The 23,002-nt window shown below is 43.7% G+C and overlaps 1 protein-coding gene and 1 non-coding gene across 2 annotated transcripts in view; both read right to left on the bottom strand.

Annotated features, from left to right (window-relative positions):
• AVEN (apoptosis and caspase activation inhibitor) overlaps positions 1-19,825 on the bottom strand; it is a 189,796-nt gene extending 169,971 nt beyond the window's left edge. The window contains exon 1 of the mRNA XM_033190688.1: positions 19,393-19,825. Coding sequence (XP_033046579.1) covers positions 19,393-19,644 — 252 coding nt within the window. The 5' untranslated portion in view covers positions 19,645-19,825. The remainder of the gene's footprint in view (positions 1-19,392) is intronic.
• Positions 413-519, bottom strand: LOC117071641. Its single transcript, XR_004432409.1, has one exon. It is a non-coding gene; the product is annotated as a U6 spliceosomal RNA (small nuclear RNA).
• Positions 19,826-23,002: the final 3,177 nt, after the last annotated feature.

Genomic DNA, 23,002 nt, shown 5'->3' with positions numbered 1-23,002 from the left:
TTTTGAGCACCTACCCTGTGTGGAGACAGTCGATACGCACACACTGACCAAATGGTGAGGAACAATCACTGGCCCAATCATCTGAAAAGTCTTTTTCTGCATATACATTTTACCCGACAGAAAATGATTTCACATATGCTCCTCTAGCTTTCCAGCCTCTGAAGCTCCTTTATTATTATTATACTTTAAGTTCCAGGGTACATGTGCACAACGTGCAGGTTTGTTACATAGGTATACATGTGCCATGTTGGTGTGCTGCACCCATTAACTCGTCATTTACATTAGGTATTTCTCCTAATGCTATCCCTCCCCCACCCCCCACCCCACCACAGGCCCCGGTGTGTGATGCTCCCCACCCTGTGTCCGAGTGTTCTCATTGTTCAGTTCCCACCTATGAGGGAGAACATGCGGAAAAAATATGGAACGCTTCACAAATTTGCGTGTCATCCTTGCGAAGGAGCCAGGCTAATCTTCTCTGAATGGTTCCAATTTTAGTATACATGCTGCCAAAGTGAGCACTGAAGCTCCTCTTTTGAATTTATTCTCCTTTTCAGTTCTTCCCTGATGAAGAGTCTATAAAATGCCTATCTTTTCTCATTTCTGGCCTGGGTGAATTTTTCTATTAAAAAATTGCATCGTTTTCTTTCTCTAGAGATGGAGTCTTGCTCTGGCGCCCTGCCTTAGCCTATCAAGTAGCTGAGACTACAGGCACAGACCACCACATTCAGATAAAAAAATATTTTCTGTATCTTTTCTTCTCTTTTTTTTTTTTTTTTTTGAGACGGAGTTTCGCTCTTGTTGCCCAGGCTGGAGTGCAGTGGCGCCATCTCAGCTCACTGCAACCTCCCCTTCCCAGGTTCAAGTGATTCTCCTGCCTCAGCCTCCCGACTAGCTGGGATTACAGGCATGCATTACCACGCCCGGCCAATTTTGTATTTTTAGTAGATATGGGGGTTTCTCCGTGTTGGTCAGGCTCGTCTGGAACTCCCAACCTCAGGTGAACCACTGCGCCTGGCTTATTCTCTGTATCTCTAAGAGCACTTACACATGGCTGGGTAAGGTGGTTCATGCCTGTAATCCCAGCACTTTGGGAGGCCAAGGCGGGCAGACTACTTGAGGTCAGGTATTCGAGACCAGCCTGGCCAAAATGGTGAAACCCTGTCTCTACTAAAAATACAAAACTTAACTGGAGATGGTGGCAGGTGCCTGTAATCCCAGCTACTGGGGAGGCTGAGGCAGGAGAATCACGTGAACCCAGGAGGTGGAGGTTGCAGTGAGCCGAGGTTGCAGTGAGCCAAGGTTGCAGTGAGCAAGTGCAGTGAGCCACTGCACTCCAACCTGGATGGACAGAGCAAGACTCCATCTCAAAAATATATATAAAATAAAATAAGAGCACTTCCACATGACAACATTAACACGAAAAAGCAGTGAGCACTCACAGCACTTGTGTAAGCAGCATTCCTAAAGTCCACAGAAAGTAAATGACAACTACTGCAAAATTTGTACTTAGAGAATTCAAGTGCAAATATTTTGTAGATGGAATAAGACAGCATTGTTTGCAATAAAGACAAGTGCATGCATTATACTTAAAACCTACTCCACACAATGCATGACATTTGAAAGGTGTTTGGCTGGCATGCCCTCTAGCTGAACTGCTTTCTGCTGCTCCTCAGCCATCAAATACATGGCATCATGGCCACATGTTAGCAACAATTCCTTCCTTCCAATCCCAACAATGTTAACTAGAATGGAGAAACAAGAGAAAACATGTTTCAGAGGCCGAACGATTCACAATTTCCCCCACGACAAGACAGAATACTACTATAATCTGCATCTCCCTTCTGCAGCTCTGTTCAATTGTGACCTTTAGGAAGCTCTCCCAACATTAGGGAGGAAAAAACATTTAATTAAAAGAAAGGGCAGCCAAGGCGCCTGCAGAAGGGAGAAAGCTTTTACCTTGTATTAGAGAAAGGTGGATTTTCTCAAAGCTCCCCATCCATCAGAACAAAATGCAAATCCCAGGATCAGGATTATGCAGCAGGAAGGGTACACAAACTCTGAGGCTGGGCCACAGCCAGACATGCAAAGCCTGAACATCTGCATGCTGGTAAAATTCCCTTGGAGTTAGCAATGCTAACATTATGGGTGCCTTACACCTTTTGCATAAGTATGAGATTATTTCTCTGCTTCACAGAAATTTAAAGACTCCAAGGATTCTGCCCACTGTGATTCAAAAAGGAAGGCATCCTCCCCACACTCTCCAGCTTACATTTTCCTGATCTTCTGGCCAGAAGGATGAGATTTCTCTTGGATTTTTGCTACCTCTGTACCACCACTGCAGCTCTGCTGAAAGCTTGCCTTTGGCTCAAAGCCAGATAGAAAAGAACAATGAGGCCACGCAGGTGGCTCATGCCTGTAATCCCACCACTTTGGGAGGCTGAGGCAGGTGGATCACGAGGTCAGGAGTTCAAGACCAGCCTGGCCAACATGGTGAAACCCCGTCTCTACTAAATATACAAAAATTAGACTGGCGTGGTGGCGTGCGCCTGTAATCCCAGCTTCTCAGGAGGATGAGGCAGAATTGCTTGAATCCAGGAGGAGCTTGCAGTGAACCGAGATCGCAACACTGCACTCCAACCTGGCGACAGAGCGAGACTCGGTCTCAAAAAAAAAAAGGGAAAGAACAATGAGAAACTTACCCCTCTCATCCCCCACTCAGGTTGCTTCTCCAGGCTTCCACTTCACGATCTGCCAGCTTTTCTTTACTTTTCTGAGTCCTCAGGTAATCTGCCCGCTGAGTTTGGTTGCCATCAGCAAGAGAAATAGGCTGCAGTGGACTAACCTCATCTTGGCCAAGTGCTCCCTAGTAATCTTAGTAATAATTGTTGCGGCAGCATCTCTCTTGGCTGCATCACATAATGATAGCCGATACACACCAGAGCTCAGGCCCAGCCCACCTCTCACCTTCCTCTTGATGATGCTGTCAGGGTAGAGAAAGCCTGGTCATTCATTCTTGTAAAACCTGAGATTTGGTGCACAATTTCTTAAACTCCTCTTAGGTGTCACCATTTATTTCAGACTCTAACAAAAGATGGAAGAAAACAACAAACCTCTCTGACCTCTGGAACACTGTCCCATCCTTGCCCCTCCTCTGTAAGGCTCTGTCGCTTGTCATCCCTTTAATCACACCAGGCTTCAAAGGCCAGCTGGGCAGTTAAATATTAAGTATAAACAGCTGCTTACTGTGTGCTGCTAGCAACTAAAAAGACCTCATCTATACACCTTCAGGTTGTGAAGGACATCAAAGAAAGAAAACACACGTTAGAAATTCTGACAGATGCCACTTTTTTGGCCAGGGAAATTTAAACTCATTCTGGCTTTTTTTTAACTGATGGCAAAATAGAGGACTCTAACCAGAGAGGAGCCCAGAGAGTGGATTTTATTTCAGATGTAAGCTAAACCCCTTTTCCCTTCACTGGTTTTCATTGTAACAGGAAAAGCATAAAACCTGCTACCAGAAAATAAATGTGAACGTTTCCAGAATATTGGAAGTCATCCCTTGCTTAAACACAAAATCCATTATTCCATTACATAGCAAATATCTACGGAGAGCTGACACGATGCCAGGCATTAGTCAATGTGCATGGAATACAGCAGTGAACGAGACCAAGTCCAAGCAGCCATGAAGTTTGCATTCCACCAGAGGAGTCAAACAACAAAAAATGAATAATTTATAATGCTAGTATAAATACATAAGACACAATAACTCCAGGTAGTGATAAATGGTATCAACATAAAGTAGGTATGAGATGAAGAGTGATGGGGGCAACCTCTGTGAAGAAACCTCTGAGGGCCGGGCGCGGTGGCTTACACCTATAATCCCGGCATTTTGAGAGGCCAAGGCAGGCAGATCTCCTACTCAGCAGCCTGGGCAACATGGCCAAACCCCGTCTCTACAAAAACACAAAAAAATTAGCCAGGAGGGCTGGTGCGCACCTGTGGTCCCAGCCGCTCGGGAGGCTGAGGTGGGAGGATTGCTTCAGCCTGGGAGGCAGAGGTTACAGTGAGCCGAGATCACTCCAGGCTGGGTGACAGAGCAAGACCCCCTCTCAAAAAAAGAAAAAAGAAAAGAAAACAGAAAAGAAACCTCTGCCAACTGATATTTAAGCAGAGAACTAGAAAGAATAAGGAAGCAAGCCACGCCAAGATCTAGGGGTAGAAAAGCAGAACATTCCTGGCAGCAAGTTCTCAGATCCTCAGGAGAGAACAATCCTGCCACACTGAAGGATCAGAAACAAAGCCGGTATTATGGATACACTGGCCTGAAGGAGGAGGAAAGAGAGAAGTCATGAGGTCTAAGAGACAAGCAGGAGTCAGATCATGAAGGGCCTTCTATGGCCTGGTAAGGAATCTGGGTTTTATTCTAAATGTGATGGGAAGGTAGATCTACGGAGACACAAAACAGGCAAGGTTTAATCTGACCATCTTCCTCATCCTCGATCTCAGCCAAAAAAAACTACTTTCAAATTCAGAGCAAAGCCTAATGTTGAAATCTACTTCATCCTCAGTTCTAATAGATCAAAGAGAAATCAATACAAAGTGAAATCACAAATGTATGCATGCATTTATGTATCTTAGAGACAGGATCTTGCTCTGTCACCCAGGCTGGAGTACAGTGGCACAGTCATCTCTAACTGTAGCCTCACACTCCTGGGTTCAAGCAATCCTCCGGCCTCAGCCTCCCAGGTAGCTGGGATTACAGGCACGCACCACCATGCCCAGCTAATCTTATTTTTATGCATGTCCTCATACCTCTCCAAACACACACACACACACACACACACACACACGCTTGAATGAAGGTATGTCAAAGGAGCACAGGAGCCAACTGAAGGCGCTCCCAATGGCCAAAGCTGGAATGAACTGGAGCAATTACAAAAAGTAGCATTGGGTTGGAGCACACAGTATGAAATAAATATCCATGAGTCCATACTAGTAAAAATGATGGAGTAAATACATAAATGAGGTAGATAAATCTCCCATATAGGATTCCAAATAATTTATATAGACACTCCACCCTCAAGGAAGGTGCTACCCAGTGACTTCCTTCCAAAGGGTGCCACGTAGAAAGCGGGGCAGGGTGCAGGCAACAAGTAACTTTACAGTGCAGAAACCTGACAAATAACTACTTTATGCAGGTGATCAAGGTTTACATCAACAGCAATAACGCATGTTGACAGTGTGTGGATGGAGGCGCATCCTACAATATACCTGACTAGTACTCCTCAAAACATCAAAGTCACCAAAAACAAGGAAAGTCAGAGAGACGTGACAACTACATGTAATGTAGTATACTTTGATTGAAAGAGAGAAACGATGGACGTTAGGTAAAGTCTAAGGAAACCTGAATAAAGTATGGACTTTATTTAATAATCATATATTGATATCGGTTCATTAATTGTAACACATGTGGCATACTAATGTGAGATGCTAATAACAGGGAAAACTGGGTACAGAGAAATTGGGAACTTTCTAGACTAGTCTCTCAATTTTTTTGTCCATCTAAAAATGTTCTTAAAGGTCTGTAAAGCTTAATAAATACATATATTTTATATATATGGAGAGAGAGAGTGTGTGTGCCCTGCGGGATACATGCTCTGAAACCACAGACCTTATAAAATCAATCATCTTACCCTATTGCTATGAGTTGCTTCAGCTGTTACAACAATGAGACAAAAATTAACTTCTAGTCAAGTACACAATTGAGATGCTGGGCCTTTTACTTTTGCTGAACGAGCACCAGCTGCACTCTACCTACCTCTTAAGTATATGGGCACATCCAGAAAATATTTGTTGCCTCTTTAAATAAGTTCACGATAACAACAGATATAATCACTATTATGGGGGAAGTGGGTTTGGTGATAAAAATAAAGCAAATATTACACAGATTTTAAGTCTGAATAAAAGTGTGAATGCTATATCCCAGAGCTTAAAAGAATCCGTAAGTCAAAAATGATGGTCCAGTTGTAGGCTAAATACAGGTGTGATAAACCTTATTTAGTTCAGACACTTGGGCGGAGGGTTAGGGGGGCTGTTTATGTGAATATTTTAGGGGGGAAAATGAATATGTTTATTATTGACCATAGAATGTGATTCTTGTTTTTCAAAAGAAGACATGGGTTTAAAAGGTTGAGAAACACAGGGCATGACTCCTCCAGAAAAATACAGGCTAAAAGATAAGAACTCCAAAAATTTTCAAACCGATGTTCACTTGTACTTTTTTTACTGCTTTATTAAAAATATCAACTTCTACCTGTGATAGGCAGAATTCCAGGTGCCTCAAAGATGTCTATGTCCTCATCCCCCGAATATGAATATGTGAGACTGCAGAGCAAATTGGAATTAAAATTGCAGATAGGAATCAAGGTTGCTAATCAGCTGACATTAAAATAGGGAGACTATTTTACGCTGGGTTACACAGGTGGGCCCAGGGAATCCCAAGAGTCCTTAAAAGCGAAAGAGGGAGGCAGAAGAGGAGAGAAAGGGAAAGAGATGTGACCAAAGAAGTAAGGTCCGAGGCATGCTATGTTTCTGGCTTTGAAGGCGGAGGAAGGGGCCAAGAGTCAAGGAATTGGGCAGCCTCTAGAAGCTGAAAAGGAAAGGAAGCAGACGCTCGCAGCGTCCTCCAGAAAGGAACTCAGCCCGGCAGACGCCTTGACTTTAGCCCTGTGAGACCCATTTTGGACTCTTAAACTCCAGAACTGTAATAAGCTTGTATGTTTTAAGCCACTACATTTGTGGTAATTTATCACAGCAGCAATAAAAACTAATACCCTGCCTACAGAACTCTCCTGCTTTTAGGAGGAAAGCCCTTTGACCCCAACATCAAAGTGATATATTTACCACATGCAAATTAAAGGAAAGGAAAAAAGTTATCAATAAGTGTGAAGTAAACGAGAGGATCAAAAGATCAGGGACTCCAAGAATTATAAGTAAACTATAGCAGAGAGCAGGCTCATCAAGTCACGCCAGGGATGGTCAGGTGATCTTAGCCACAAAGTTCATCTGAAATCTTCACATTAACCACTGTAAGAAAAAACCCAAAAACCTATTTTCTTGTGGTTAGAGAGACAGCAATCAATATTATTTGTGACAGAAAACTAAAAAGGGACCAGGCACAGTGGCTCACACCTGTAATCCCAACACTTTGGGAGGCTGAAGCAGGAGGATTGGGCCCAGGAGTCTGAGATCAGCCTGGGCAACATAGGGAGACTCTGTGTCTACAAAAAAAAAAAAAAAAAAAAAAAGATCAGGGCATGGTGGCACACACCTGTGGTCCCAGCTACTCACGAGGCTGAAGCGGGCAGATCACTTGAGCTCAGGGATTCAAGACCAACCTGGGCAACATGGCAAAACCTTGTCTCCACAAAAAATACAAAAATCAGCCAGATGTGGTGGCATGTGCCTATAATCCCAGCTACTCAGGTGGCTGAAGCACGAGAATCGCTTGAACCCAGGAGGCAGAGGTTGTAGTGAGCCAAGATTGCACCACTGCCCACTGCCCTCCAGCCTGGGCAACAGAGTGAGACCCTGTCTCAAAAAAAAAATAAATAAATAAAGAAGCACTTTGCCCACAGAATATTCATTAAAAGAAAACTATCAAATTAAAACTATAAATTACTATAAATAAAAAGGAAGGCCAAGGCGCAGTGGCTCACACCTGTAATCCCAGCACTCTGGGAGGCCGAGGCGGGCAGATCATGAGGTCAGGAGTTCGAGACCAGCCTGACCAACATGGTGAAACCCCGTCTCTACTAAAAAAAAAAAAAAAAGAAAATACAAAAATTAGCCAGGCGTGGTGGCGGGTGCCTGTAATCCCAGCTACTTGGGAGGCTGAGGCAGGAGAATCGCTTGAACCCAGGAGGTAGAGGTTGCAATGAGCCGAGATCGTGCCATTGCACTCCAGCCTGGGCGACAGAGCGAGACTCTGGCTCAAAAAAAAAAGGTGGCGAGGCTGGGCGCTGTGGCTCATACCTGTAATCCTAGCACTTTGGGAGGCCGAGGCAGGTGGATTACCTGAGGTCAGGATTTTGAGGCCAGTCCGGCCAACGTGGTGAAACCCTGTCTCTACTAAAAATACAAAAATTACCTGAGCGTGGTGGTAGGAGCCTGTAATCCAGCTACTTGGGAGGCTGAGGTAGGAGAATCGTTTGAACCCGGGAGGCAGAGGATGCAATGAGCAGAGATGGCACCACTGCACTCCAGCCTGGGCGACAGAGCGAGACTCCGTCTCAAAAAAAAAAAGGGTGGCATTTGAGCTGAGCATGTGAAAATGAATAAGATTCTGAAATATGAAGTGTGGGAGGGAAATGTAATTTACTACAGTTTTGGTCGCAAACTATAGAAACCAACTCTGGCTAATTTAGGTAGAAAAGGAATTTACTAAAAGAATTTCTAGTAGCTTATAAAATCGACAAGAAGTTTAGAGAAATAGGCTGAATAAAAAACAAGCAGGAAGCAGGCAGCTGAGAACCCAGCCACAGGAACAATCAGAGAAGTAGATTAGAGTGGTTAGGATGCCACGGTAACTGCCATAGTGAAGACTCTCTTAAGTGTCCTTTCATCTATACGTCATTGCTCAAGATTCGAAGCCTAATAAAGGACGTTATTGGGTCGTCTGGTGAAACCTCTGTAAGGTTAAATAGAATTGTAGCAATGTTAATGTCCTGATTTTGATAATTGTGCAAAGGTTATAAAAGATATTTTTGCTTTTAGGAAATACACATTGAAGTGTTTAGGGGTAAAGGGGCATCATATCCACCACTCAAAGGTTCAGAAGAAAAAAAAAAATTGTGTGTGTGTGTTTTTTTGGTTTGTTTTGGTTTGGTTTTGTGTGTGTATGTGTGTGTGTGTGTGCGCGCGCGCGGGCGTGCGGAAAGCGGAGGAAGGAGAAAAAGACAGGCAGTGAACCTGTCCAAACTCAAGTGATCATCTTGCCCCACAAAGCCCCTGTTTACACTTACCACACATGACACCACATAATCTCACCACCCAGAGATAATCCCCACGGTTTTTATGTGCGTTGTCTTGCCTACCGTCTTCCCTACTTTTATAATAACAATGTTTGTAGAATCATCTTTTCAAATTGGAGTATGTCTATGCTTCTGATAATACACAACAGTAAAAAACATGAATGAAGGAAAGACAAAGTTCTACATAATCCCTGTATTTTCCCTACTCCAAACACAGATTAACAGTTTGACATTATTCTTCTACCCTTTTGAGAGTTTTAAATGCATACATATACCTTATAATTTTCACATACTGTCATTTTTTTTTTTACTTAAAAGTCTTATGACATCTTCCCAGTTTTATGAGAAAAGAATCTACATCAAATATTAAGGAAAAAATTAAAATTTTTTTTAAAAAACTGTTTTAGGAACTGGGCATGGTGGTTCACGTCTGTAATCCCAGCACTTTGGCAGGCTGAGGCAGGGGGATCACTTGAGTCCAGGAGTTCAAGACCAGCCTGAGCAACATACGCAGACCCTGTTTCTACAAAAAAAAAAAAAAATTGAAAAGGAAATGATTTTTAAACTTTAGGAGTTGTTTACATATTCATAGTATTACTGAGTTTAAATAGAAAAGAAGCAGCAAAACAAAACACAATACTTGGGAATGGAGTGAAGAACACTAAGGGAAAACAGGAAGCCAAGCTTTGTCTTTAGAACCATACTCATTTTTTCAACAAGGTTTGCTCCCAGAAAAATCATAACTTCCCTTGGAAGGACTTGAAGTGTAATGTATCTGTAACAGGGATTAAGACTTCTTCAATAACATAAGACTAATCTTTAATTAGCCCAAATATTGAATAGAGACACTCTATTTTATTATCAACCTTGTAGTAAAAGGAAAAAATGATGTTGAAACATTCTAGTCCTCAATATCATGAAGCCAGCTCACAAGAATGTGAACTCTAGATTCACAATAGAACTATAAATTCCAAACTGGGCATGGTGGCTCACACCTGTAATCCCAGCACTTTGGGAAGCCGAGGCAGGCAGATCACTTGAGGTCAGGAGTTCGAGACCACCCTGGCCAACATGGTACAACCCCATCTCTACCAAAACTACAAAAATTAGCCAGGCATGGTGGCACATGTCTGTCATCCCAGCTACTCAGGAGGCTGAGGCAGGAGAATCTCTTGAACCCAGGAGGCAGAGGGTGCAGCGAGCTAAGATCACGCCACTGCCCTCCAGCCTGGACGACAGAGTGAGTGAGACTTCATCTCAAAAAAAGAACTATGAATTCCAAATCCACTATGTAAATAAAATTCACATTGCATGAAACTCTTTGAGAATACTAGGTTTTTGGGGGGTTTTTTTCTTTCGTTTTGTTTTGTTTTGTTTGAGACGGAGTCTCGCTCTGTGTCACCCAGGCTGGAGTACAGTGGCGTGATCTCGCCTCACTGCAAGCTCCGCCTCCCGGGTTCACATCATTCTCCTGCCTCAGCCTCCTGAGCTGGGACTACAGGTGCCCGCCACCTCTCCCGGCTAATGTTTTTGTATTTTTAGTAGAGATGAGGTTTCACCGTGTTAGGCTGACCTCATGATCCGCCTGCCTCAGCCTCCCAAAATGCTGGGATTACAGGCATGAGCCACCATGCCCGGCCCGGTTTGGGGGGTTTTGTTGAGACAGTCTCAGCTGTCACCCAGGCTGGAGAGCAGTGGTGTGATCATAGCTCACTGCAACCTCCAACTCTTGGGTTAAAAATCTTCCTGCCTCAGCCTCCTGAGTAGGTGGGAATACAGGCGTGCACCACCATGCCTGGTTACATTTTTTGTTGTTGTTGTTGACAGGGATCTTGCTTTGTTGCCCAGGCTGGTCTTGAACTCCTGGCCTTAAGCAATCCTCCTACCTCACCCTCCCAAAGTGCTGGGATTACAGGTATGAGCCACTATACCTGGCCTAAACATTTTTTAATTTTCCCCAAATGTAACTGTGAATGGTCCTTTCAAGCCAGAAATTATAGAAATCCAAAACAGATGACTATATTTGTTTCACAGAATATACATCTATTAACAAACTCTCCATGTCAGTAACTTGACACAGTTAAATACAGAAATATAAGAATCACAACACTGATAATGATAATCCAAAAGAATACATATGAGATTTTTTGTAACAGCCTATTATCCCAATTATGCTTTGCTTAGGTTAATTTGTCTTTTTGAGACACAGTTTTGCTCTTGTTGCCTAGGCTAGAGTGCAATGGTGCAATCTCGGCTCACTGCAACCTCTGCCTCCTGGGTTCAAGTGATTCTCCTGTCTCAGCCTCCCGAGTAGCTAGGATTACAGGTGCATGCCACCAGGCCTGGCTAATTTTTGTATTTCTAATAGTGACAGGGTTTCATCATATTGGTGAGGCTGGTCTCGAACTCCTGACCTCAGGTGATCTGCCCGCCTCGGTCTCCCAAAGTACTGGGATTATGGGCATGAGCCACCACGCCCGGCCTGCTTAGATTAGTATTAAAATGTTTGCTATACCTCAATGTAAGTTTGACTTGGTACTAAAGATATATGGATCAGACAGATTTGTATCAGTCCTTAAAGGCAGGAGGACTCAAAGGTAGAATTAAGTTTTTACAACAGGAAATGCATTCTATCAATCTCCTATATATTTTTCGATTGTTGCTCTGTTTGCACACACACCAATGATGTGATATGGGTGGTAGGAAACAGCATCCTTGGCAGTGTTGTTCTTCACAGGAATTGTCTTTTAAGCAATTTAAGGCTTACAAAATCAGGCTGGTCAAATTATAACAACAGCATCCTAGCAGCATCAAGGTAAAACACACACATCAGTTAGTATTTCTTTTCAGCTTCCTTTGACAAAATCCGCTCAAAAGTGAAATATTATCCATAATCATTATCCATGCACTGCCCCATGACATCTTTATAGAAAATTTTCAGACTAACAAAGCTGTTAATTATTTCCATCCAAGAGAAAAAGTATTAAAGTATTTATTCCTGGCACCTCAACACACACATATATACACACACACACACACACACATGGCTTCCAACAAAAGAAAAAAACATTCAAAGAGAACTAATCCAGTGCCATAATAAGTTAGTCAGTAGCTTCTATAAAATAGAAATTATTATGTGTCACTATGGTCTTTATTGCTCCCTTTGATACTTCAAAGTGCATCAGGAAATAGTGACATCTGAATAGAAAACACCTTTGCAACCACTTAATTTCTAGAAAAAGGCTAGTTAAGTCATGCTATGGTGTGGTTAGGATCAAATGACCTACCTAACCTCTCTTGAGGTCACTTGCCCAGTGCTGTAGAAAGTAATCACTACTTTTTCTGAAAAAAAAAAAAAAATGAGAAAACCAACAATGACTTAGTACCTACTCTTCCAGAAAACATACGCCAGTGGTATTGATTTATGAGCGAGCTATTTCCATCCTAGCAGCGGTTTAAAACAAAGGCAGTAACACTATTAAGAATGACAAAAGTGGCCGGGCGCGGTGGCTCACGCCTGTAATCCCAGCACTTTGGGAGGCCGAGGCGGGCGGATCACAAGGTCAGGAGATCCAGACCATCCTGGCTAACATGGTAAAACCCCGTCTCTATTAAAAATACAAAAAAAAAAAATGAGCCGGACGCAATGGCGGGCACCTGTAGTCCCAGCTACTCGGGAGACTGAGGCAGGAGAATGGCGTGAGCCCGGGAGGTGGAGCTTGCAGTGAGCTGAGATCGTGCCACTGCACTCCAGCCTGGGTGACAGAGTGAGACTCCGTCTCAAAAAAACAAAAATAAAAAATAAAAGAAAAAGAAAAGAACAACAAAACCTGGAAACCATATTCTGCAAATGATGGATAGCCAGAAAACAAAAAAGCTCTGAATGAATTCATGCAATGAACCATCTTCCCTTATAAGAAATAAAGGTGCTATGATCTTACGTGTCCTCAAAACAGAGTGTGCACATACCTAGGGGTTCAGAAAGATTTTCCAAGGAGTATATGAGCAGCATGTTTTTCAGGGAATCAACTTCCAGATACTCAAGATCCACGGTCTTTCCCAAAAGCAGTCTACCCTAGAACGCACCTGAAGACAGCACAACTCCTTCTCAGCCATTCTCAATCTGGCTGTATTCCCCAAGCCCCAACAATAGGACAATTTTAAATATAGATGTTGAGGAAGTGTAATTCTAAAGAACATGTAAAATGTACTTTGCAAATCAGGTAGCTCCAATTCTTTGCTTTCAACCAAAGTGATGGAGAACCTAATACAGTGATCACTTGACAGATTCTTAAAATACTCTAAAACTAATTTTTTGGCATATAAGTAGAGATATTTAATGAACTGAGTGACACTGATATGGCAAAACTCCAACATTCCCATCTACCTGTTGATGTGAACAATGTTTCTCAAAAAGAATTGACACTGAATCCTATCTCATGCAGGTAATAAGTAATGTTCATCCATGGATACTCAAACTCATTAGGGAAAATGAGACTTGTTTACAATGAAGTTTTACCTTTATGTTTAACAACTGCAAGGCTGGGCACAGTGGCTCACGCCTGTAATCCCAGCACTTCACGAGGCAGAGGCAGGCGGACTGCCTGAGCTCAGGAGTTCAAAACCAGCCTGAGCAATACGGTGAAACCCCATCTCTACTAAAATACAAAAAATTAGCCAGGCGTGGCAGCGTGCACCTGTAGTCCTAGCTACTCAGGAGGCTGAGGCAGGAGAATTGCTTGAACCCAGGAGGTGGAGATTGCAGTGAGCCGAGATCATACCACTGCACTCCAGCCTGGGTGACAGAGCAAGACTCCATCTCAAAAAAAAAAATTGTAAATCAAAATAACTGTATATATTAATCGATGTAATCTTAATTCAGTCTAAAAGAAAAAACAGCACCCAAGTCTGTAGAGTTACATAACATTTTTTAAGTCAACATTTATTACAGGAAAACATGAAATGGTAACCACTAAAAGATTTTCAAGTATGAAAATATATTCTGTTAAATAAGGTTTTGCGGGGAGATGGGGCATTAAAATACAAGTAAAAAAAGAATAAGAAGCAATGGAAATCTTCACACTACTAAAGAGCTGGGTTTTGTTTTTGTTTTGAGACAGAGTCTCACTCTGTCTCCAGGGTAGAGTGCAGTGGTGTGATCTCCGCTCACTGCAACCTCCACCTCCCAGGTTCAAGCGATTCTCCCACCTCAGCTTCCCAAGTAGCTGGAACTACAGGTGCGTGCCACCATGCCCAGCTAACTTTTGTATTTTTAGTAGAGACAGGGTTTCACCATGTTGGCCAGGATGGTCTCCATCTCTTGACCTCATGATCCGCACACCAAGGCCTCCCAAAGTGCTGGGATTACAGGCGTGAGCCGCCACACCCAGCCTAAAGTTTATTAATGTGATTTTTAAATGGATAAAGGCAAATATCAAATCACTCTAGTATTTAAAATCCACCCATAGCCAAGTGTGGTGACTCACATCTGTAACCCCAGCACTTTGGGTGGCTGAGGCAGGAGGACTCCTTGGGCCCAGGAGTTTGAGACCAGCCTGGACAAGACAGCGAGACCATCTCTACAAAATACAAAAATATTAGTTGGGCGTCGTGGTTCACGCCTGTACTCCCACCTACTCAGGAGGCTGAGGTGGGAGGATCCCTTGAGTACAGCAGCTGAAGGCAGCAGTGAGCTTTGTTCACACTACTGCACTCCAGTCTGAGCAACAAAGAGAGACCCAGTTTCTTTACAAAAAAAAAAAAAAATCAATTTATAAAAATTGTGTGAGTTTTATTTAAAATGTCAAATATACAATATGTTGGAAATGTTATATTTTGAAATTCTCTGATCCACTGATAAAAATGTGTTAGATGTAAACTTTAAAGTACATTGTACATGGTTTCCCAAAAATTTTTTAGGCAGAGTACAAGCAAAAAATTCACTTGTCTGTGTTGATATTGGAAATAAGTGAAATAGTGGTTAGTGAGAAAAGCAACTTAAAAACAGAGCATGTTGGCCGGGCGCGGTGGCTCAAGCCTGTAATCCCAGCACTTTGGGAGGCCGAGACGGGCGGATCACGAGGTCAGGAGATCGAGACCATCCTGGCTAACACGGTGAAACCCCGTCTCTACTAAAAATACAAAAAACTAGCCGGGCGAGGTGGCAGGCGCCTGTAGTCCCAGCTACTCAGGAGGCTGAGGCGGGAGAATGGCGAGAACCCGGGAGGCGGAGCTTGCAGTGAGCTGAGATCCGGCCACTGCACTCCAGCCTGGGCAACAGAGCAAGACTCCGTCTCAAAAAAAAAAAAAAAAAAAAAAAACACAACAGAGCATGTTAACAAGGATAGGGATGCCAAAATAATTACAGTGTGTGAGCAACGGTCTGCAAGCAGGAGGAGAGGTCAATTTCAGGGATTACCAAGAGCTAATCTTAAAGCAATCTTCTGTTGGGACACTTAAGCACAGTTCAGTTTCTAACCAAACTGGCTTCAGGCTTTCTGGAAAAAAAGGAAAATAAAGTCTAGAGGCTGTGATTTCAGTTTGAGCTTTAACAGGCTCTCAGTCTCTAGCTGGCTGACATGTGGCTGGTGGCTACTTTGAGCAACAATGAAGGAGCAAGTCCTCAGACACCTGCCTGTAACTGACCTGACACCATTTCTTCCCTCCAGGTTCACACAAAACTTGAATAGAAAATTACAGATTTCCCTTTTACCAAGTGAAATGAAAATGTCAAAGGCATCTGGTATTAATCACTACTCAGGCTGTATTTATAAAGCAAAAGTTTGATCAGAATAAAATGCCTCCAGATTCTACTTTTTAGTACAACTATAAACAGCTGTCTCATCTTTTATTGAATGTAAGTCATTTTACAAGGAATATGAAAAGCTGCAATATAAATATGGAGCAAGAAAGAAAAGGTCTGCTAACACCCACAATAACTGAAGATGGTACCAATATTACCTTAAAATCTTATAACCATACTAAAACATCAGTTTAAAAAAAAATCAGGCATGTGAAAGAATCACCACCAGTCCTCCACACACCCCTTTTTCAAATCTCAAAGTCATTCCAGGAGCAGTTTAGAGCAGCCGTCGAAGGAACAGGCTCTGGAGTGAAAATGCTGGGGGTGGAATCCAGGCTCAGTAAGTTTCTAGTTGAGTGATATTAAAAAGGTATTTAACCTCTCCTAACCGTGAGCTATTTCACGGTGCCTCAGCTGTCTCATCTCACAGTAAGTACTCAACAAACGTGAATTACTGTTATTACTACAGGAAGGAAAAAAGAAAAAAATGCCAAAGACTGCCAACAGGCCTTGTCTTCCTCTCTGCGAACAGCCCATCACAAAGCTAAATACTAAACAATTCTAGTACTGGGAGGAGTGATGGGGGGTTATTTATTCATTTAGTTAGCAAGTTAGTTGAGACAGAGTCTCACTCTATTGCCCAGGCTGGAGTGCACTGGCACGATCATAGCTCACTGCAGCCTCCACCTCCACAGCTCAAACAATCCTGCTGCTTCAGCCTCCCTTGCAGCAGGGACTACAGACGCACTCCACCATGCTCGGCAGTTTTTGTATCTTTTTTATAGAGATGGGGGTACCGTTATGTTGCCCAGTCTGGTCTTGAACTCCCAGACTCAAGTGATCCACCCACCTCAGCCTCCCAAAGTGCTGGGATTGCAAGTGTGAGCCACCACACCCAGCCAGTATTTTTTTTTTCTAAGTTAATCATTGTATCTAGTACAATAATGCTCCTAGTGAGTATTCTGTGAAGATAATTATGCTCACTCATAATCAGTGAGCTTAGAGCTCAGACCATTTACAGAAGGATTGACTTAGGAGCAAGAGACTAAGAGATGTACTCAACTTAGTACTCAACTAAGTTATCTTGGAGTATTACATAACTATCTAGAAGTTGGTTAGTTTGATTTTGTTTTCCATGTATATGCAGTGGTCCAAAATAGAAAGCAAAGGTGTACACAAATTGGTTTCTGAAGATGGACAACTGGTCTTCATATGGCTGGGAGTCTATTATGATTTTTTTTTCTTCTGATCATTTCAGTTACTCTCTCCTTGGGGCACAAATGCACCATGGGATATGAGAACAAGAAGGCTGCAGCAAAGTCAATCAATCTTGTCTCGTAATCGTTAAGCACCAAAAATTGTGTCCTAGCAAGACTAAATGCAAACAGTACTTCAGAATCTGAGAAATGGAAGGAACTTAGAGATGACCAATCCAAACCAAAATTAAGAAACAATCTGCCCAACATCCCTTCCCCCAGCTTTGGCTGAAAACATGATGATGAAGGGATAAGACCAACTCGACAAAAGAAAAAGCCTAAAATTTTAACAGAATGTGTTACAATACTAGCTTACATTTTTTAAAGTCTTGGATTATTCTTTCTCTTTAATGATATACCATCATGGCCGGGCGCAGTGGGTCATGCCCATAATCCCAGCACCTTGGGAGGCAGAGGCAAGTGGATCACCTGAGGTCAGGAGTTCAAGACCAGCCTGACCAACATGGTGAAACCCCATCTCTACTAAAAATACAAAATTAGCCGGGCAAGGTGGCTCATGCCTGTAATCCCAGCTACTCAGGAGGCTGAAGCAGGAGAATTGCTTGAACCCGGGAGGCGGAGGTTGCAGTGAGCCAAGATCATGCTATTGTACTCCAGCCTGGGCGACAAGACTGAAACTCCATCTCAAAAAAAAAAAAAAAAAAAAAGATATATCATCATTTCACCCAATTTAATTCAACAGAGATTAACAAAACAAAAGCAACTTCACTCACTCAATTCAACTGAAAGACGCTTATTAGTAAAGTCCTGTGCGCCAGACACCATAGTTAATACCAAAGCTACCATTACTACAATTGCTCTTAAGGCACGATCTCTGCAGCCAACAAATGTCTACTTTGTTCTCAGTAAAGTGGTGATTGGTTCACAAAAAAGTAAGAGATAAAATACAGTTGACTCAAGGGCAGCTTGATATAAATCCCAGCTCTGCCACTAGCTGTGAAACCTTAGGCAAGTCAATTAACCTGTAAAAATAAAGATTACTATATATATACACATATATAGTATATATAAATAATATATAACATTGTATTTAATATACAATTACATATTATATTACATAATTCTACATTACGTACATATTACATATATATAATACAGTTATAAGAACAAAACGTGATATGTAGTGGGCACTAGGTTGGTCGTAGTCTGTCATTTCCTTAGTTTCTGTCAGTTTACACCAGGTAAACTGACCCTAAAAATGTTTTTATATCTCATTCAAGTTTTGCCTATTACCTACCTTAATCCTAACAAGATTTAAGTTTGTTACATTTAAATGTAAGTTTGATAATTTTTTTCCAGCTCTGTATTGCTGTATACAATCACTCTCTTTAGGGATATCTGATCTGCTATGCCCCTGAGATACTGTAAATACGTCAGTAAGAGCAAATTTGCCTCATTCAAAAAAGAATTTTTTAAATCTGTGTGCATAAGAATGCAGATTATAAAGATGGTCTTGTCCTACAGATGTTAAGGAAACGGAACAGCTCATAAAAAGACAGTCCTCTAACTCCCTTACCTATGATTAATGCCCCCATATATATCATCCCCTGCTCCAATCTCCGAAAACTTTCCCTCTATGAATGTGTCAATAAGACCGATGATATTGCTATTAACACTCAGAACTTGACCGCTCATTTATAAATTGAAAATTCAAAACGACAAAGGCCAGTGCTCCCTGATTTCTACACATACAGGTATGATAAAAGAGAACTACGCTATTACAAAGAACTATGCATCTGGTCCCGCCCCTTAATACTACAGTCCAGTCGTAGGGGTCCTTCTTTCATTCAACAAACTTTTTATTGTGCACCTACTGTGTACTAGGCATTGCACAGATAGTGAACAAAACAAACCAAAAAATCCCTTCCCTCCTAATAACAGGAGCGTGCCCATAGAGTAAAGGCTGCCGAGGGAACACGTCCTGGCCGCGCCTCCGTCCCACAGAGGTAATCTTACAGACACCCCAGCCGGCCCACGGGCCGCCGAGACCTGCAGCCCCGACACACTGCCTTGTCCTCTGGGTTCCTAACCCGGACCCTGGGGCAGGCTGGGAAACCTTCCGACCCCACCGTCTCGCGCCAGCGGACCCGGAAGCCGCGAGGGGAGCCAAGCGCACACCCAGGCGCGCCCCCGCCACCATCCGCGCGTCCCGCGCAGGCGCCGCCGCCGCCGCCCGTCTGGCGCGCGCCTGGCACGCTCTCTTGCGGCTCTTGACTGGCGGTCTCGGCCCCACTTGCCCCAGTTACACGCGGTCCTAGCCCCACCAGCCGCCGCCTCTTACCGGCGCGCTGGCCCCTGCGCCCAGGCCTCCCGGCTCCCGGCGGCTGCCTCGCGGGGCGCCTCCTCGTCCTCGGCCTCCGCGAGCGCCGCGAAAGCCCCGGCCTCGGCCCCGGCGTCCGCCTCCGTCCCCGCCGCCGCCGCCTCTGGCTACCGCCGCTGCGGCTCCGGGCCGCTCGCTGTGGCGGTCTCCGCCAGGCCGGCCGCGGCCGGGCCGCCGCCCGCGGCCTCCCCGAGCTCCTCGCTCCGCCTGCATCTGGCCGCCGCCGGCGGTGCTGAGCGCGCGGGAGCCGAGCCGCGGCGGAGACGCCCTGGCCCCACCGGAAGCGGGCCGCACGGAGGAGCCGTGAGCGAACGGCGCCCGGTAGCAGCGAGGCGCGGGGTGCGGGGCCAGGGATCGAGGCCGGCCGCGGCGGGGCGGGGCGGCCGGGGACCCGCAGGTGGGGCCGGAACCGGGACCGCAGGAAGGCCGGACCGATGGGAGCTGGAAGTGGTGGGGGTCTGCAGCGGGGCAGGGGGGTTCTCAAGGCAGCAGAGATACGTGGAGGGGAGGGACGGTGTTAAGTGCAAGGACGAGTCATAAAATAAAATTTGTATAATGTGAACTTTCGGAAAAAAAGGTTAAATGTGTGTATTTGCATAAGAAAAGGTCTATACAAATATATACTAAAATGTTAGTGGTTAACTGCTCAGATTTCCAGTGAGTTAATTTTTTTCCTCCGTTTAATCTAATTTTCAGGAATGAATGTGTATCATTTTAAAACTATACCGAAGTCAGGGTTCAGGAGGTGTGGATGTAAAGACAGTTTGTGTCTGGTGAGAGGTGGACTACAGCGCGTGGGAGAAGGAACAGTGCGAAACTGGGAGATGGCTAGAAAGGGCGTCAAGGTCCTCAGCAGAATGTCTGTAGAAATGACTACTATAGCTGACATTTATTGAGCGCATGAGTATTTCATTTTCATAACAGCTCTATGAGGTAGGGATGACCGTTATCCTTGTTCTGCAGTGAGGTAACAGCCTTGGAAAGGTTAAAAAAACTTGCCTAAAGTGAACAACTAGGTAGTGGTGGAACTGGCATTCTAAGGCGGTCTCGCTCCAGTCCCTTCTTTCAACCAAGGAGAGAAAAGGAAGGGGAACAGTTGGTTACACAGATGCATGGAAGCAGTTTTTAACTTAGGACTGAAACCACAGAGTCTGGCTCTGTCGCCCAGGCTGCAGTGCAGTGGCGCCATCTAGGCTTACTGCAAGCTCCACCTCCCGGGTTCACGCCATTCTCCTGCCTCAGCCTCCCGAGTAGCTGGGATTACAGGTGCACGCCGCCACGCCCGGCTAATTGTATTTTTAGTAGAGACGGGGTTTCACCATGTTAGCCAGAATGGTCTCGATCTCCTCACCTTGTGATCCACCCGCCTTGGCCTCCCAAAGTGCTGGGATTACAGGCGTGAGCCACCATGCCCGGCCTTCATTGCTTCTAATTGCCTACTCTGCATCAGGCACAGTGCTATGTCATGAAATTAAAAACAAAAACAAACAAACAAAACCTTGCCCCTGCCCTCAAGTAGCTCACTGCCCACAAGGAAGATAATCTAGTCCTGTGAGCAGATGATGACAGTGCAGTGCATGAGAGAGTCAAGGTCAAGGCCCAAAGAAGAAAAGTTGAATTATGTTTCAATGGGTTATCCAAGGCTTCATGAGAAATAGATCCCTGGACTAAGGCCTAATGGTTGAGTAGGAGTTTGCCTGGTTGGTAAATGGGAGTAGGGGAACCTTCCAGACAGAGGGAACTATGGAAGGATTGTCAACTCCAGAGAAACAGTCTTAAAAATGGTAACACTTGTAGAGCACTTATATGCACCAAACACTATTCTACATGCTTCTGATATCACTTCATTTGAGACTAATAGCTGCCCTACAAGGTAAGCTAGTGTTGTCCCCATTTTACAGATCAGGGATCTAAGACACACGTTAAGTAACTTCCAAGATGACACAGTTACAGGCCAGGTGCGTGGCTCATGCCTGTAATCCCAGCATTTGGGGAGGCTGTGGCGGGTGGATTGCCTGAGCCATGAGTTTGAGACCAGCCTGGACAACATGGTAAAACCCCATTTCTACAAAACTTAGCTGGGCATGGTGGTGTACGCCTATAGTTCCACTACTTGGGAGGCTGAGATAGAGAATCGTTTGAGCCCAGGAGGTTGAGGTTGTAGTGAGCTATGATCATGCATGGGCAGCAGAACAAGACTATCTCAAAAAAAAAAAAAAGATTTCAACATATGAATTTTGAGGGAGATGAACATTTAGACCATAGCAGTGGAGAAGGGGCATGGCAGAATGTGGTTAAATATCTACCAGCACATCACTGGTCTGGGCTCTTACCAAGTTGGAGATTCACACAGTAATCTCAAACTAGATATTTGCACAAATCGGACTTTCTCAATGTTGGCACATTTAGGGCTGGATAAAATTTTGTGGTGGTAGCTTATCCTGTGCATTGTGCAATATTTTAACAGCATCCCTGGCCTCTACCCACTAGATGCCAGTATCAACCCATCTCCCCCTTATTAAGACAACCAAAAACATCTCCAGACATTGCCAAACGTTCCCTGAGACGCAGTCACCCTGGATGAAAACCACTAGCACAGATAGATGGGTGCAAAAGGTACATTTTAATATCTAAGGAGCTACCGATGTAATTTATCCAAAAATTTATCCAGCCCTAAATTTGCCAACATTGAGAAACCCTGATGTGGGCAAATGTCTGGTATGAGATTAATATGTGCATCTCCAATGTGGTGAGAGATGAGACCAGTGGGAAATAGGGCTTGAAGGAACTATATAAATACCCCTTAAGAAGCCTCCAAAATTATGAGGTAGAAAAAGATCAGTGGCTTTCAGATTAAGCCAGTATTATTAGGGCACATTCACTATGCTTGATACTTTCAACTGGTCAGTGTAAGACTCAGTAACACTTTTGAAAGGTATGCCATTTTAGAGATAGATTTGTTTGTGGATGGTGCTAAGATTTTTTAACATTTATTTTGCACCTGATACTATTGTAAGCACTTTCCACATGCTAACTCATTAAATCTTCAAAATATTCCTATGAAATAAACACTATTATTATTTGATTTTACAGATAAGAAAACTGAGTTGCAAAAAAGTTAAATCATTTGCTCAAGCTAATAAGTAACAGAACTGGGATTTATACCAGTACAGTCTAGTTCCAGAATCCATGCCTGTGAGTCTATTCTGCAGATTCCCTAAAAAGTCCGGGGGCTATGTTACTCTCCAGCTGTTCTTTCAAGGCTTATTCTGTTTTTCTCAATTCAACCAAGAGTGTTTAGGACATGGAAAATTCTGAGGTTCCCCCTTCTAGCACTTCCTAATTAGCAGACACAATTAGCCAAAGTTCTTTCAACAAGGATATGGTATATACTGTCCTCGTGTGATTCTGGTCCAAAAATGTGTTATTAAGGTTTAAAAATACCACACAAGTACCTCCTGCATTTTGAGCAACCAGAGACCTTTGGATTGCATAAATAACAAAGGGAAGGAATATTTTCTGGTATTGCTTTTACTTGATAGTCCTGATTTTAAACATATGCCATTGCATG

This window comes from Trachypithecus francoisi, unplaced genomic scaffold (genome assembly GCF_009764315.1).
Source record: "Trachypithecus francoisi isolate TF-2019V2 unplaced genomic scaffold, Tfra_2.0 Lachesis_group3, whole genome shotgun sequence".
NCBI classification, from domain to species: Eukaryota; Metazoa; Chordata; class Mammalia; order Primates; family Cercopithecidae; genus Trachypithecus; species Trachypithecus francoisi.
This window is presented reverse-complemented; position numbering and strand designations above follow the sequence as displayed.